The sequence below is a fragment of the Protomyctophum bolini genome (genome assembly GCF_963924005.1).
Source record: "Protomyctophum bolini genome assembly, chromosome: 7".
Classification (NCBI taxonomy): Eukaryota; Metazoa; Chordata; class Actinopteri; order Myctophiformes; family Myctophidae; genus Protomyctophum; species Protomyctophum bolini.
In genome coordinates this window covers 2,244,598-2,261,214 of record NC_137868.1, presented here as the reverse complement: position 1 = coordinate 2,261,214, position 16,617 = coordinate 2,244,598, and the positions used below count along the sequence as shown (strand labels likewise).

Genomic DNA, 16,617 nt, shown 5'->3' with positions numbered 1-16,617 from the left:
ATGAATTGAACACACAAAAACCTTGACACGTAATGGTTTTGGAACCACTGCTCAAAGCAGACGTGTAAAGCAGTTCGTCACAGTCGGCAGCAGGTGGCACTGTTTCACCCATAGAGTATTAAGGTTTCACCACACTTAGAACTGGGACGGGACGGAGCAGCGAGCAAACCCCCCAACTCGCGTTCAGGTTTAAAGCAGTTCCGGTCGAGAGCGGATACGGAAACGGGTTGAGCAGCTCCGGTCCAGAGGATGTTGTGACGTCGGGAATGAGGATGTTGTTGTTATCATGAGATCCAACATGGCGGCGCCCGGCGGCAGCAGCAGCAGATGTGTTCTGACCAGAGTACTGTCCAGACTGCAGGGGGCGGGCCTCAACAACCAGGTGAATAATACCGAACGCTTTATTATTACATGTCAAGACGTCACGTCGCAATGAATACTGTATTATTACATTATGACGTCGTATTGAAGGATTTTTAAGCACAGTTTGCATGAAGACTGCATGAGCACGTCAGGACAGTATAGGCTACAGTAGCCCCGCAAGCAGAACCCGAATGTAGTAAAGTTTCTGACACTTTGATTACTACGTAAAGCGACAATCAAATTTCATAAAAGCTTTATGTAGGGTTCCGAGAGGGGCTAAGGCTACAGTAGCTCTGATCCATAGCCTTCTACTGCTTCTACGATTCTGCCCTGCGCAGTACAAGGCTATTATGGGACTTACAATTTTAAATCTCAAATCGAAATCAGACCAGCCTCTCCTCTTTGGCGTAAATAAAAAGAACGTTTTTGCTACTCACCAAAACAAAGGCGGGTTGTGTCAATAGAAAGACTACTTTCCTTAGTGGAAGCACTCTGAGCCCCCCCACCACACGTATAAACGGTGCTTTTTGTGCTTTTTGTAAACGGTGCAGTACAGTACAGTCCCCAGCTAAATGATGGAGAGTAGATGACCAAATGGACCCTAATAGATATTTTAACCATTTAAACCATTTGGTTGCATACGCTCTCGAGTTACATTATTGATAAACATCTGCATTACTAAATTTACAAGAAGTCTACACAATAGAAGAGTTGTTATTTTGATCAACATTTGCCTGTTATCTCTCCTAATGCTACCAATACATCATGGAATCAACATGGAATGTTTCTTATCCGCAACGACAAGATATTCTTTAATTTTGGGTCTGGTGAATTTAATTCCTGTTCTGTCCTTTGGCTATATAGAACTGTCTATTTGTACGTCTCTAAATGTTTTGATGAATTGAACAATACATAAGGTGGACCCTCTTGTAAACAAGTGTAATGCTTCATTGGGTCGTCCACTCACAGTTTCATGTATAGTTTCATTATATAGATATTCCACTGTTACTTTCTTAGCTTACGCATGTTTCATGATAAATGTTTTTATGTGATGTATTCCAATGCTTTTTTGTTCTTGCTTAATGTAAGTCGCTCTGGATTAAGAGCGTCTGCTAAATGCCTAAATTAGTAAATTGTAATTGTAGTTAACAGTCTTTGTTTTGAGTTTAATTGTGCTTGAAAAAATGTAAGCTACTGTAATTCTGCAAACTGTTAATACATATTTCAATCGATCAATCAACGAGAGGCTAAACGTCGTCAAACGGTGGTCCGTGGCTCAGATGCTAAATAAATAATGAACTTATGAAAGGGGTTGAAAACACTGCTTTATTACATGACTGTCACGTTACTGAATACTTTATTACATTACAGTACAGTACAGTACAGTACAGTACAGTACAGTACAGTTCAATACAAGCCACGGTCTGCTAAGATCGAGGATTTATTTAAACACAAGAATGATTTAAAATCGATACAGTAGGCCTAAACCTTTAGCATTGATTGGTTGATTGATTGATTGATTAAAGTATTTATTAACAGTTTGCAGAAATATTTTTCCATCAGTATTTTAGCTGTGACGTGAGCGCCCCCTCCTGAGATACTTCCGGGTCCTACTTTTGTGTCGCTTTTGTGAGTTATAGAGTTATACTGTGACCCCATAGAGTTATACTGTGACGCTCCGTCGGACTAAATCTGAGACGAAAACAACCAGGTAAGTCTAATTTTACCGATTTCCTCGCGAAAACAAAGCTGCGCTGCTCTCCCAAATCTGTCTGTGACATGGACAAACCTGCACCTTGACATGAACACAGAGAATACACACATTATGGACAAACCTGCACCTTGACATGAACACAGAGAATACACACATTATGGACAAACCCTCACCTTGACATGAACACAGAGAATACACACATTATGGACAAATCCTCACCTTGACATGAACACAGAGAATACACACATTATGGACAAACCCTCACCTTGACATGAACACAGAGAATACACACATTATGGACAAACCCTCACTTTGACATGAACACAGAGAATACACACATTATGGACAAACCTGCACCTTGACATGAACACAGAGAATACACACATTATGGACAAACCCTCACCTTGACATGAACACAGAGAATACACACATTATGGACAAACCTGCACCTTGACATGAACACAGAGAATACACACATTATGGACAAACCCTCACCTTGACATGAACACAGAGAATACACACATTATGGACAAACCCTCACCTTGACATGAACACAGAGAATACACACATTATGGACAAACCTGCACCTTGACATGAACACAGAGAATACACACATTATGGACAAACCCTCACCTTGACATGAACACAGAGAATACACACATTATGGACAAACCTGCACCTTGACATGAACACAGAGAATACACACATTATGGACAAACCCTCACCTTGACATGAACACAGAGAATACACACATTATGGACAAACCTGCACCTTGACATGAACACAGAGAATACACACATTATGGACAAACCTGCACCTTGACATGAACACAGAGAATACACACATTATGGACAAACCTGCACCTTGACATGAACACAGAGAATACACACATTATGGACAAACCCTCACCTTGACATGAACACAGAGAATACACACATTATGGACAAACCCTCACCTTGACATGAACACAGAGAATACACACATTATGGACAAACCTGCACCTTAACATGAACACAGAGAATACACACATTATGGACAAACCCTCACCTTGACATGAACACAGGGAATACACACATTACGGACAAACCTGCACCTTAACATGAACACAGAGAATACACACATTATGGAATGGAAAAGTAACTAAACCCCTCTTTTCTTTCTTCTTAAAATTTCTACATACAAGTTGCTTAGTATTGAATTGATTATTTGCATTTCAAAACTATATCCCATGCCGACTATTTGCATTTCAAAGCGATACGATACAAAGACAAGACGATACAATTTGTTGACTTCATTCCATTTCGACTTTGATTCTTGAAATTAAAATCGATTTTTTCTTTTGCAGTTATTAATATCGTTACGCCCCTATAGGTCTCCTGTACGGTACATAGAGTCTGACTTTCAATCGTACGTACATTTAGTTTCGATTATATTGTTTCACTTTTCCCTTTGGCGACGTCAACGTATGTTTTTTCATGCCAATAAAGGCCTTTCATTGAAGCGCGTGTGCGTGGGTGGGTGGGTGCGTGGGTGTGTGTGTGTGTGTGTGTGTGTGTGTGTGTGTGCGTGCGTGCGTGCGTGCAGGTGGTGTGTGGTGAGTCTCTGCTTGTTTTATCAGTGGATCGTTACATCAGAGACACTGGATCTGCCCTGTACTTCCCCCACACGGTCCATAGAGGTCAGTATAGCTCTCTGAATGAATCATGTGGTTGCCTCGGTCAGGGGTTCTCAGGGAATAACCTTAACCCATTTTGAACATTTTGGTGTTAGCATCATGTTATGCTTTAGCTATTGAAAAATAGCAGATCTACAAGCTCGTAGCGCGCCACTCGGTGGCGCGCTATGAGCTTGTAGATCTGCTATTTTTGAAAAAAATCGAAGAACGACTGACATTTTTTTAGAATCTGATCTCAGGTCAGAATGGGTTAATCAGACCAGTGTGTGTTGTCCAGTGGAAACCTCGTATGAATCTGATCTCGGGTCAGAATGGGTTAATAATAGAGAAAATACATCATAGCTAAATACTGGAACCAGATATATAATCATTAACCCATTCAGGCCCGACGTCGAAATAAATGAATAAAAGTCTTCTAAATCCTGACAGTTTTCTGAAATGCCTCATGTTTCTGTATCAGTGGTGCTCCATATTTCATGTCAAGGACCCCCACAAATGATACTGAATTGGCTGCCGACCGCATCTGAAAATATGTAGTTCCAGGGAACCTCCCAGAAGGAAAGACTTCAGTTAAAAAGTTAAAACGTCCGCTCTGAAAGAATATATATTCAAAGATTTGCGACCCATTTTGACGACTTTTCAAAAAATAGCAGACCTACAAGCTCGTAGCGCGCCACTCAGTGGCGCGCTACGAGCTTGTAGATCTGCAATTTTTCAATAGCTAAAGCATGACATAATGCTTGAAACACCAAAAGGGGTTCCCGCCCCCAAAATGGGTTAGTGAAAGTTTATGCATGCGCTATGTGTACTATGTAAACTCTACATTTCTATTTTACTGCCATTCAGTTGCAAAAATAAAATAAAAATGTTTTATTTAGGCACCCACTTTGTCTCAATGGGATAGTTCCAATGTGTGGAACTATAGCCCATAGGCACCTGCTTTGTCTCAATGGGATAGTTCCAATGTTTGGAACTATAGCCCATAGGCACCCCGCTTTGTCTCAATGGGATAGTTCCAATGTTTGGAACTATAGCCCATAGGCACCCCGCTTTGTCTCAATGGGATAGTTCCAATGTTTGGAACTATAGCCCATAGCACCCCGCTTTGTCTCAATGGGATAGTTCCAATGTGTGGAACTATAGCCCATAGGCACCCCGCTTTGTCTCAATGGGATAGTTCCAATGTTTGGAACTATAGCCCATAGGCACCCCGCTTTGTCTCAATGGGATAGTTCCAATGTTTGGAACTATAGCCCATAGGCACCCCGCTTTGTCTCAATGGGATAGTTCCATGGAACTATAGCCCATAGGCACCTGCTTTGCGGCGAGATCAAAGCGTGTTGCTACTCTGTGATGTCACGGTGACCTCTGTGATGTCACGGTGATCGATCTGTGAATGTATCGTGTGGTTGCCTAGGGGACGACCTCTATGATGTCACGGTGACCTCTGAATGTATCGTGTGGTTGCCTAGGTGACGACCTCTATGATGTAACGGTGACGGACGGAGACTGCCGGCTACGCGTGACCCTTGACCCCTCGCTGAACCGCCTGGTGGAGCGCAACGTCCTGAGCTGTGGGACTGTGGCTGTCAACGCCGCGCTCTGCCGCGCCATGTCTGGGTGTGTGTGTGTGTGTGTGTGTGTGTGGGTGTGTGTGGGTGTGTCTAAACCTAACCCTAACCTTAACCTCAGTAAAACTATGCCTTAAGCTTAACCTAACCTTAACCTCAGTAAAACTATGTCTAACCCTAACCTTAACCTCAGTAAAACTATGTCTAAACCTAACCTTAACCTCAGTAAAACTATGTCTAACCCTAACCTTAACCTCAGTAAAACTATGTCTAACCCTAACCTTAACCTCAGTAAAACTATGTCTAACCCTAACCTTAACCTCAGTAAAACTATGTCTAACCCTAACCTTAACCTCAGTAAAACTATACCTAAACCTAACCTTAACCTCAGTAAAACTATACCTAAACCTAACCTTAACCTCAGTAAAACTATGTCTAAACCTAACCTTAACCTCAGTAAAACTATACCTAAACCTAACCTTAACCTCAGTAAAACTATGTCTAAACCTAACCTTAACCTCAGTAAAACTATGTCTAACCCTAACCTTAACCTCAGTAAAACTATGTCTAACCCTAACCTTAACCTCAGTAAAACTATGCCTAAACCTAACCTTAACCTCAGTAAAACTATACCTAAACCTAACCTCAGTAAAACTATACCTAAACCTAACCTCAGTAAAACTATACCTAAACCTAACCTTAACCTCAGTAAAACTATACCTAAACCTAACCTCAGTAAAACTATACCTAAACCTAACCTCAGTAAAACTATACCTAAACCTAACCTCAGTAAAACTATACCTAAACCTAACCTCAGTAAAACTATACCTAAACCTAACCTTAACCTCAGTAAAACTATGTCTCTAAACCTAACCTTATTCCTAACCTTAACCTCAGTTACGTGCTGGTTACCATGGAGATAGCAGACGGAGACACACACCTCACCCAGACGGACACGCACTCCCTGCCCTGGTGCACGCACACACAACCTGGTGAGTCTCACACACACACACACACACACACGCACACACACACACACACACACACACACACACACACACACACGCACACGCACACGCACACGCACACGCACACGCACACGCACACACACACGCACACACACGAATAAAAAAGTCGCAACTCATTGACTTCCATTGTAGCGGGTGAACAGCTCTCAAAGTCACTCTTTTAGCACATGAACCAAGGCAACAAAAACTGATTCTGACAGGTTATCACATCAGTAAAACTCATGCGGTTTTATTTTTAATAAAACAATGTACATTTTGTCTTGTTTTGACTCATTTGTGTAGAAAGAAGATCCGGTAGGTATATGCCTACGCCGGCCGAATCACTGCTTTTCGCGTTGAGTAAAAAAACGATCCGATTGGATCAAAACTGTGCAGCCACTCCTGAAGCGTATTAGTGGAACGCTGTTGAGCCACGACGGGGACGTAAACAAATGGATTTGATCTCGTCCGCTTGTCACTAAAAACACACACAGTGGACGTGTTTAAGGGAGACGCTTTAGAAGAAGTGTCTGTGTTTGAGGCAGCGGTGGCCGAACGGTTTGCGGAGCGGTCGTGATATCGGAAGGTCGCTATAGTTCGTATCCCCGGACCGGCACGTTAAAATTACACGTTATTAAGTCTATCTCCGACTAAAATAGTAACTTTATAAATCTATCTTAAAAGACAGATAAAACCGCATGGGTTTTACTGATGTCAGAATCAGCTTTTGTTGCGTTGGTTCATGTGCTAAAAAGAGTGTCTTTGAAGGCTTTTTCCCCGTTACAATGGAAGTCAATGGGCTGGTATTTTGAATTATTAAATTGCTAATAAACAACACAACTGAACGAAATAACTCATGGAATGGACTAGTTTGCCTATAATAAGGTAATAAATAACTCATGGAATGGACTAGTTTGCCCATAATAAGGTAATAAATAACTCATGGAATGGACTAGTTTGCCCATAATAAGGTCAGAAAACAACCCAAACCTCTCAGAAAGTGGTCTTTCCCTTTAATTGACAGGTTGTTTCCATAGGTCCACTGATGCCCCTGACAGCCAATAGGAGCTCATATCTTAATTGACCGGTTGTTTCCATAGGTCCACTGATGCCCCTGACAGCCAATAGGAGCTCATATCTGCCCCTGTGGAACAACGTGGACTACAGTGGAGAGAGCTGGATACATGACACGCCCCCTGGCGGCGAGGAGGAGACACTGCAGGGAGGTGGGACACAATGGGACTAAAACTACAACCTTTTACATGACTACAATATGACTAAAACTACAACCTTTCACATGACTAAAATGTGACTAAAACTTCAACCTTTCACATGACTAAAACTACAACCTTTCACATGACACTTTTGTGCGTGTGCCTGTGTGTGTGCGTGTGTGTGTGTGTGCGTGTGTGTGTGTGTGTGTGTGTGTGTGTGTGTGTGTGTGCGTGTGTGCGTGTGTGCGTGCGTGCGTGCGTGCGTGTGTGTGTGTGTGCGTGTGCGTGCGTGCGTGCGTGTAGTGTCTCCGGGGGTAACGGTTGCCGAGCTGCAGAGGTCATTCATTGGCCAGAGGGACTTCGCCCGGGGGACGGTCCAACGTCACATGATCGTACGCATCATCAACAAGTCCCACCTGGTGCATTATGGGAAGGCGGAGCAGAACTGCGAATGCCCGTATAAGGTAATGTTAACAGTTTGACTCCATAAAACGCGTAACCCCGCATTATAACCCATTCTGACCTGAGATCAGATTCATACAAGGTTTCCACTAGGACACACACTGGTCTGATGAACCCATTCTGAACTGAGATCAGATTCTAAAAATGTCAGTCGTTCTTCGAATTTTCAAAAATAGCAGACCTACAAGCTCGTCTACACTGCCGAGATGGTGTTCCATTTTCCAGCTATTCAGTTGCATAGCTGGACCCCCCCAAAATAATTTGGCAACTCCACGAGGGGTCGCGACCCACGGGTTGAGAAACCCCTGCCTTACATAACTGAGACCTTTTGTAAAGTAAACGCTTCTGTAAAATAACAGTAGACATTGTAAAACAGTAGTGTCTGTGGTGCTGCTTTTCAATACTGTGCACTGTGTATAGAGGTATCCTTTTTTTTTAATATATTTTTTTATCCCACGATTTTGTAACCCATTTTTCACCCCTGTGTCAATCATCTACTGTGATCCTGGGCTCTCTACACACCCTCCGCCAACCTGGGGAGAGCAACGGACTTGAACTCATGCTCCCTTCATGCCCGAGTGTCCAAGTTGCTCCTTTACACCTGACAGGGGGGGAGTTTCCCTGGTTGGACGTCGTAGCGCGTGGAAGGAACACGTTATTCCAACCAGTTCCTTTCCCCTCCATCAGGCGCCCCGGCTGGCCAGGGGGAGGCAGTTTAGAGACCAGGATTACTGCATGTTTTTGTGAGGGTACCTACCCTAGAATAGGTTTTTCGATGTAATGAGTCCCGGGATGCAGGGATGGTCTTTTAGAAATGAGTCCCAGAGAGACATTTTATGAGTCCCACTTCAACCACGTTAGGAGTCATATTTTGCATTGCATTTTTTACAAATTGCAGCAATTTAACTCCCATTTAATTACCATATGATTATAATGTGGTTGTATTCATGTAGAGATAGGGAAACAGAAGAAGAAATGATTATTATAACTGAAGCTAGCTAAATAAACTAGAATAAAGAACAGTACAGTAGTACAGTATAGTGCATCCTGTGGATGCAGAGGTCGTTGTTTTATTGCGTCCCGTAAACATAAACTGCGTTCTGGGACGCACAATGCACCCTGTTTTTATTCTCTGTTAGAGGCTCAATACAAAGATGTACAGTGCACTCTGTGCACATCGAAGCACAAGTGATTATTTAAAACAACCTGTTGTCGATATGTCTTCTTGTATATTCCTGAACGGACTATATCAGGTGTTCCCAAACCTTTTTGGACCAGGTACCCCTTTTTGGGTAGATATTTTTCCAGGTACCCCCTCATCCTCGCAACACGGATAACAATATATTTACAACCACAAGCAGTGTTTCCTGCAGGAAAAAGCTTTGGCATGGTGCTGGGCACAGGCCGCAATTTTGATTAATTAATTAATTTGATTCATTAATTAATAAGATTAATACATTAAGATTAATTTGTATTATTGCTCTTGTATTGCTATTGGAGACACTGGGGGACACTGGGCAGGCACTGGGGAGACACTGGGGAGGCACTCAGGGGCACACTGGGGAGGCACTGGGAAGGCACTCGGGGGGGACACTGGGGAGGCACTCGGGGGGACACTGTCTAAATGTATCCGTCTAAATGTAGACGTCTAAATGTAGACGTCTAAATGTGTACGTCTTCTCTTATGGGGGTCCCTGGCATATCTTTTCAAATGGGGGTCCACAGGCTAAGTAGTGTCAATTTGGGGGTCCTTGACATGAAAAAGTTTGGGAACCACTGCTTTAAACACTTTAGCACTTTATGAACATGAACAAAATAGATGGGTCCCCCCTGGAACTCCCTCAGGTACCCCTGGGGGTCCCCGGACCCCACTTTGGGAACCACTGGACTATATGACAAAGGTCTCAATGGTTCATGAATAGTGTTAGTTATATGAGCTGGTCCAGCCGACTCCATTCACTGACATGTAAGGAAAGGAAAGGACGGTACTCTGTTTACCCAGGGTAACTGGACTAAGCATCAGATACTTGTTTACAGCCAGGCCCTGCTTATTTCATAGAACACTTCATGGTAGAGGTTCAATGTCTTGTCCAAGGGCACTTCAGCGGTGGTACATTTTTAACGTGTCGGACCGCTGATTCTAACTGGCGACCTTCCGGTATCAAGACCGCTCCGCAATCCGTTCGGCCACCGCTGCCACTAATTGTATTCATTAGTGTGTGTTATGAGCTGGCCCAGCCGACTCCACTCACTGGCATGTATTCATTGAACTTCCGACGCGAGTTTTTTTGGCTCCCATGAAAGTGTCCATGTAAGCGTCATGGCGAAGCCCAGTCATGTGACCATGCCCTTTCCTTCTCCAAGGTCCCTTGGTCAGTGCGAATGCCCACATCATGTCATTTAAACTCATATAAGATCTGTGTGTGTGTGTGTGTGTGTGTGTGTGTGTGTGTGTGTGCGCGTGCAGGGTGTCTTGGAGGTGTGCGACCGCACGGCCCGTGTGTGCGTGGTCTTGTGGAACAGCGTGTGCACGCGATGGTTCTCCGCTGTCCGGCCCGGCATGATGCTGAGACTCAGCCATTACAGGGTTAAACCCTGCTACATGCAGCCTGAGCACATAGGTAATGCACGCACACACGCACATGCAAGGAGCGCACGTACGCGTACGTGCGCTCCTTGGGCTAACTCCTTGGGCTAAACTAGGCCATATCCACTTGACCAAATGTGCTGACCTCGTCACGTTTGTGATGACGGCTATGGCCGTTTTCCTCCCAAGGAGTGTTTTTTTGTGCAAAACTAATGCTTGGAATGGATTCAGAATCATGAAAACACCCTAGTTTCATATTTCACATCATGCTACTGAAAGAATGATGTTATGGGTATGGTCACATATTATGCTAATAACTCAATTTCCCACAGGAGTTGAATTTCAAACTTCTAGTACATGTTATTAGACACCTTTAGAAACGCATTGGTGAAGAAATTTCTTTCATTTTATCAGGTCAAATACCTGATAAAATGGCCTTACTACCAATCTTGTGTACTTCTTGCAGGTGTGTGTGTGTGTGTGTGTGGGGGGGGGGGGGGGTCCTAAAGAGGTGGGTGGGGGTGACAGGGATTAGTGGTAATTCGCTCTCCCTTTGACCTGCTGAAAGGGACTGTTTAAAAGGATGCTATGTGATTCACATTCACTATCTCTCTCTCTCCCTATGTCTCTCTATCTCTGTGTCTCTCTCTCTCTCCCTCTCTCTCTCTCTCTCTCTCTCTCTATCTCTCTCTCCAGAGATAAGTCTCAACAGCAGAAATCCAACGGCTCGTGTAAAAATCCTCCCAGAATCCTCGGTTTCCCCCAACCACCTCCCCCCCCAACCGGACTACACATTCTACAACTGGTACACACACACACGCGCGCACACGCACACACACATGGCACGGCACAGCACGCACACACACACACACACACACATGGCCACACACGGCAGATCAGTCGTCGCACCATGAGAGCCAATACTTCATACTTGGCACGTTCAAAAACATACTTTTTGCTCTTTAGATTAAATTACACGTCGAAAAGCAACACAGCAGACAATAATGTGTTACTTACATGTCTTCTGTTATTTGCCAGAAGCGATTACTTTACAAAATATCTCAGTCATTCATAAATAGTGTTTGTTCATGAGCTGGTCACTGAGCTCTCATTGACTCCAGTGTTCATGAGCTGGTCACTGAGCTCTCATTGACTCAGTGTTCATGAGCTGGTCACTGAGCTCTCATTGACTCCAGTGTTCATGAGCTGGTCACTGAGCTCTCATTGACTCAGTGTATTTTATATATAAATAGAGCTGGTCACTGAGCTCTCATTGACTCCAGTGTATTTTATATATAAATAGAGCTGGTCACTGAGCTCTCATTGACTCCAGTGTGTTTTATATATAAATAGAGCTGGTCACTGAGCTCTCATTGACTCCAGTGTGTTTTATATATGAATAGAGCTGGTCACTGAGCTCTCATTGACTCCAGTGTGTTTTATATATAAATAGAGCTGGTCACTGAGCTCTCATTGACTCCAGTGTATTTTATATATAAATAGAGCTGGTCACTGAGCTCTCATTGACTCCAGTGTGTTTTATATATAAATAGAGCTGGTCACTGAGCTCTCATTGACTCCAGTGTGTTTTATATATAAATAGAGCTGGTCACTGAGCTCTCATTGACTCCAGTGTGTTTTATATATAAATAGAGCTGGTCACTGAGCTCTCATTGACTCCAGTGTATTTTATATATAAATAGAGCTGGTCACTGAGCTCTCATTGACTCCAGTGTATTTTATATATAAATAGAGCTGGTCACTGAGCTCTCATTGACTCCAGTGTATTTTATATATAAATAGAGCTGGTCACTGAGCTCTCATTGACTCCAGTGTATTTTATATATGAATAGAGCTGGTCACTGAGCTCTCATTGACTCCAGTGTGTTTTATATATAAATAGAGCTGGTCACTGAGCTCTCATTGACTCCAGTGTGTTTTATATATAAATAGAGCTGGTCACTGAGCTCTCATCGACTCCAGTGTATTTTATATATAAATAGAGCTGGTCACTGAGCTCTCATTGACTCCAGTGTGTTTTATATATAAATAGAGCTGGTCACTGAGCTCTCATTGACTCCAGTGTGTTTTATATATAAATAGAGCTGGTCACTGAGCTCTCATTGACTCCAGTGTGTTTTATATATAAATAGAGCTGGTCACTGAGCTCTCATTGACTCCAGTGTATTTTATATATAAATAGAGCTGGTCACTGAGCTCTCATTGACTCCAGTGTGTTTTATATATAAATAGAGCTGGTCACTGAGCTCTCATTGACTCCAGTGTGTTTTATATATAAATAGAGCTGGTCACTGAGCTCTCATTGACTCCAGCAGGGCTCCAGCGTGCGACCTATTAGGTCGCATATGCGACTTAATGTCTTAATGTGCGAGTTAAATTTGAACGAGGTCGCACCGGTGCTACTTATTGCTTTCACTCCCAGCCTCAACCATGAAGCACGGGCGTTAGCGCGATTATAAAATATTACTTTATTCTCGCTCATTCCGCGCCTCCTCTCTCTCTCTTTCTCTCTCCCTCTCTCTCTCTCTCCCTCTCTCCCTCTCTCTCTCTTTCTCTCTCCCTCTCTCTCTCTCTCTCTCTCTCCCTCTCTCCCTCTCTCTCTCTTTCTCTCTCTCTCTCTCTCTCCCTCTCTCCCTCTCTCTCTCTTTCTCTCTCCCTCTCTCTCTCTCTCCCTCTCTCCCTCTCTCTCTCTCTCTCTGCCTGTCTGTCTGCAACGGTCTGCACACGACACGCGTGAGTTCAACAGCGGCGGCACCGCTCACTGATCAACCCCGAAAATAACTAAACTGATTTCAGCATCGGCTGTACATAAGTTTCCCTGGAGCGCACACTTAGCAAACATTTTACAACTATGATGATGCATGCTGTGCATTGCTGTCGCTGAATCCACGGAGACAGCAGACACAACATAATATGGGGGACTGCGCCTCGTCCCTGACCCCAAACACGGTAAACTTGGTGTTCCAATAGCTTGTTATTTTGCGTCGAGTAGCGCTGTGTGCAGGCCATAGACTGTATGCAGGCCAGGCTACATACATGATCGCCTCGAACGAAATACATCTCCCACGTGAAACCTGGTATATTCTTCGTCGTACGACGTGGTGTTGCATGCTGAAAATAGCAGATTTACAAGCTCACAACGCGTCGCGTCCACCACACGTTGTGAGCTTGTAGATCAGCAGCACATGGAAATATGCAGGCTGAGACGTTTAGAAACTTTCCCCTTCACAATAAAAGCACATCAGCTTTCACATGTTCATTCCATATAAAGAGAAGACAGGAGGAAAGTGGGCAAGGATTATGAATTCGGTGGCATTTCACATTGCATAAGGGTGCAGGAAGAGTGGGCAGTGTTAAATATCCTTATTGGCCATTAGGTCGAACATGCCCATGCAGAAGGTAAGGGGTGTGTCTCATTTATGTTTCATATACAGTAGCCAAATGATAATAACGATATGGAAAAATGCACTATAGGTTAATTCATTATAATAATTTCCTATAGAATGTGTGTGAGTGAGAAATATAACATGTTATGTGCTTAATTTAAGGCATTTATGCTTCAGCCAAGAAAACCTTTGCTAGCCTTGGTGATACGGTCATGTGTTAATACAGCGCTGCGGCACTATACAAAAGAAAGTTGGTGCTACCTTCTCCATCCATTTTCTCCATAGGCTTTTCAAAAAGTATTTATTTAAAGAGGGTTACGCCGCGGACAAAGCCAACTCGGATCGTGACCAAATCATGACAATGAACACAATGTTTTGGGGCCGATCAAATAATTTATAAGAAGGAAAACAAAACAAATTTTCTTCTTTCTAATGATTTATTATTTATTATTTATTTGACCAACATATTGTGTTCATTGTCGTGATTTGTCACGATCCGAGTTGGCGTAACCGTCTTTAAATAAATACTTTACATTTTGGTGTTAGCATCATGTTATGCTTTAGCTATTGAAAAATAGCAGATCTACAAGCTCATAGCGCGCCACCGAGTGGCGCGCTACGAGCTTGTAGGTCTGCTATTTTTGAAAAAATCGAAGAACGACTGATATTTTCAGAATCTGATCTCAGGTCAGAATGGGTTCATCAGACCAGTGTGTGTCCAGTGGAAACCTGGTATGAATCTGATCTCAGGTCAGAATGGGTTAAGAAAAGCCTATGGAGAAAATGAATGGAGAATCATTTCCTGGGCCGCTCGCCGTTCTGACCGCGACGCTCTATACAAGGACACAACGTGAAATCCACTTCCTGTTTCACAGCGGCCAATTGCTGAGCTTCCCCCACGGCGACCAGTGTGATGTCATCGGCCTGCTGACCTTCGTGGGCCGGGCTGAGCGAATCAGGGGCAAGGGTGAGGGCTCGCCGTGGCGATCACAGTCATAACAAAGATGCCGATTGGCTGTTGAGTGTTGCCAACGCCAGGATGCTTCCTGATTTCCGATTGGTCCATACAATACTGTAGGTTCCGACATGCTGGAGTATCGCTGGCTGCGATTGGAGGATGGGACCAGCGACCAGCCAATCGCGGTGAAGCTGTTCGCCACATCACAGCCTGAGACCCACAGGAAGCTCCGTCCATGTAAGACACACACACGCACACACACACACACACACACACACACACACGCACACACACACACACACACACACGCACACACACACACACACACACACACACGCACACACACACACACACACACACACACACACACACTTGTATTATTATGATGTTAATCATATTTTCTCCCCTACTGTGCATGTGCGTGTGCATGCGTGCACGTGTGTGTGTGTGTGTGTGTGTGTGTGTGTAGTATCAGTGGTAGTGTGTACCAGATTAAAGGTCGTAAGGTCGTCGTCGTGGAGACCAGGATGTTTTTACCTGACGAACAACGAAAACACACAAGTGTACACGACAGGTACACACACACACACACACACACACACACACACACACAACAGGTGCACACACACACACACAACAGGTGCACACACACACACACACACACACACACACACACACACACACACACACACACACACACACACACAACAGGTACACACACACACACACACACACACACACACACACACACACACACACAACAGGTACACACACACACACACACACACACACACACATACACACACACACACACACATACACATGTACCTGTACACCACATACCTGTAGAGTACATGCGTAAACTTTCCTTAATGATTACATCTGGTTTCAGTTTATTCATTTATGATGTAATTCATTTATGATGTAATTCCTTTATAATATTATTTCCTCTATAATTATTGGTTATTTTTGCAGTCAGTTTATATTGGGGGTGGGGAGGGGGTCCCCAGCTAAATGATCATTAGGAACCAAATGGACCCTTATGGGTCTGTAACTCTGAGAGTGTACAAAGGGAACCAAATGGACCCTTATGGGTCTGTAACTCAGAGACTGTTCAAAGGCAACACTCTCAGAGTTAAATTAACATTGATTTTACTATATAAATCGGGGGTCCCAGAGATAGAAATGCCATTAAATGGAGGGTCCGTAGCCTATAATGCATGTCAAACTGGGGGTCCTTGAAATGAGAGAATTTTGATTTTATTTGATTTATTTAGAAAAGCAATCATAATACAACATTATAATCAGCGATTCAAGGATTACACAGTAAAGTCCAAAGACTTGTTTCCACTGAGGTCCTCTTCACACTGAACAATACTTTAAAATACATCACAAATACATAACAGTACATAAACATTACATACGTACAGTTCACAACACAACAAGTACATCCCTATCCGTCCCTCTAAGATGACCCTTTTATAGGGGAACCTTTTCCAGTAGCCATTGTTTAGTCTTCTGTTTAAATGTCCTCAGATTGGAGGTCAGTTTAACACTGGGTTCCAGGCAGGGGGGCAGTCAGACAGATATTTTGTGAAGCCACTAAGGAAATGAAAGTTCATATAATGGCCTGTTGTGGCGCTGTCATTGGGCTCAAAA

General features: G+C 43.5%; 1 protein-coding gene across 1 annotated transcript in view; it reads left to right on the top strand.

The window, feature by feature from the left end:
* Window positions 1-279: 279 nt before the first annotated feature.
* Window positions 280-16,617, top strand: part of LOC308319212 (RPA-related protein RADX) — a 30,035-nt gene continuing 13,697 nt past the window's right edge. Inside the window, exons 1-11 of the mRNA XM_080769147.1 lie at window positions 280-382; window positions 3,662-3,755; window positions 5,225-5,372; window positions 6,221-6,315; window positions 7,431-7,556; window positions 7,848-8,008; window positions 10,474-10,627; window positions 11,290-11,398; window positions 14,876-14,967; window positions 15,079-15,195; window positions 15,428-15,532. Coding sequence (XP_080625273.1) covers window positions 287-382; window positions 3,662-3,755; window positions 5,225-5,372; window positions 6,221-6,315; window positions 7,431-7,556; window positions 7,848-8,008; window positions 10,474-10,627; window positions 11,290-11,398; window positions 14,876-14,967; window positions 15,079-15,195; window positions 15,428-15,532 — 1,297 coding nt within the window. The 5' untranslated portion in view covers window positions 280-286. The remainder of the gene's footprint in view (window positions 383-3,661; window positions 3,756-5,224; window positions 5,373-6,220; window positions 6,316-7,430; window positions 7,557-7,847; window positions 8,009-10,473; window positions 10,628-11,289; window positions 11,399-14,875; window positions 14,968-15,078; window positions 15,196-15,427; window positions 15,533-16,617) is intronic.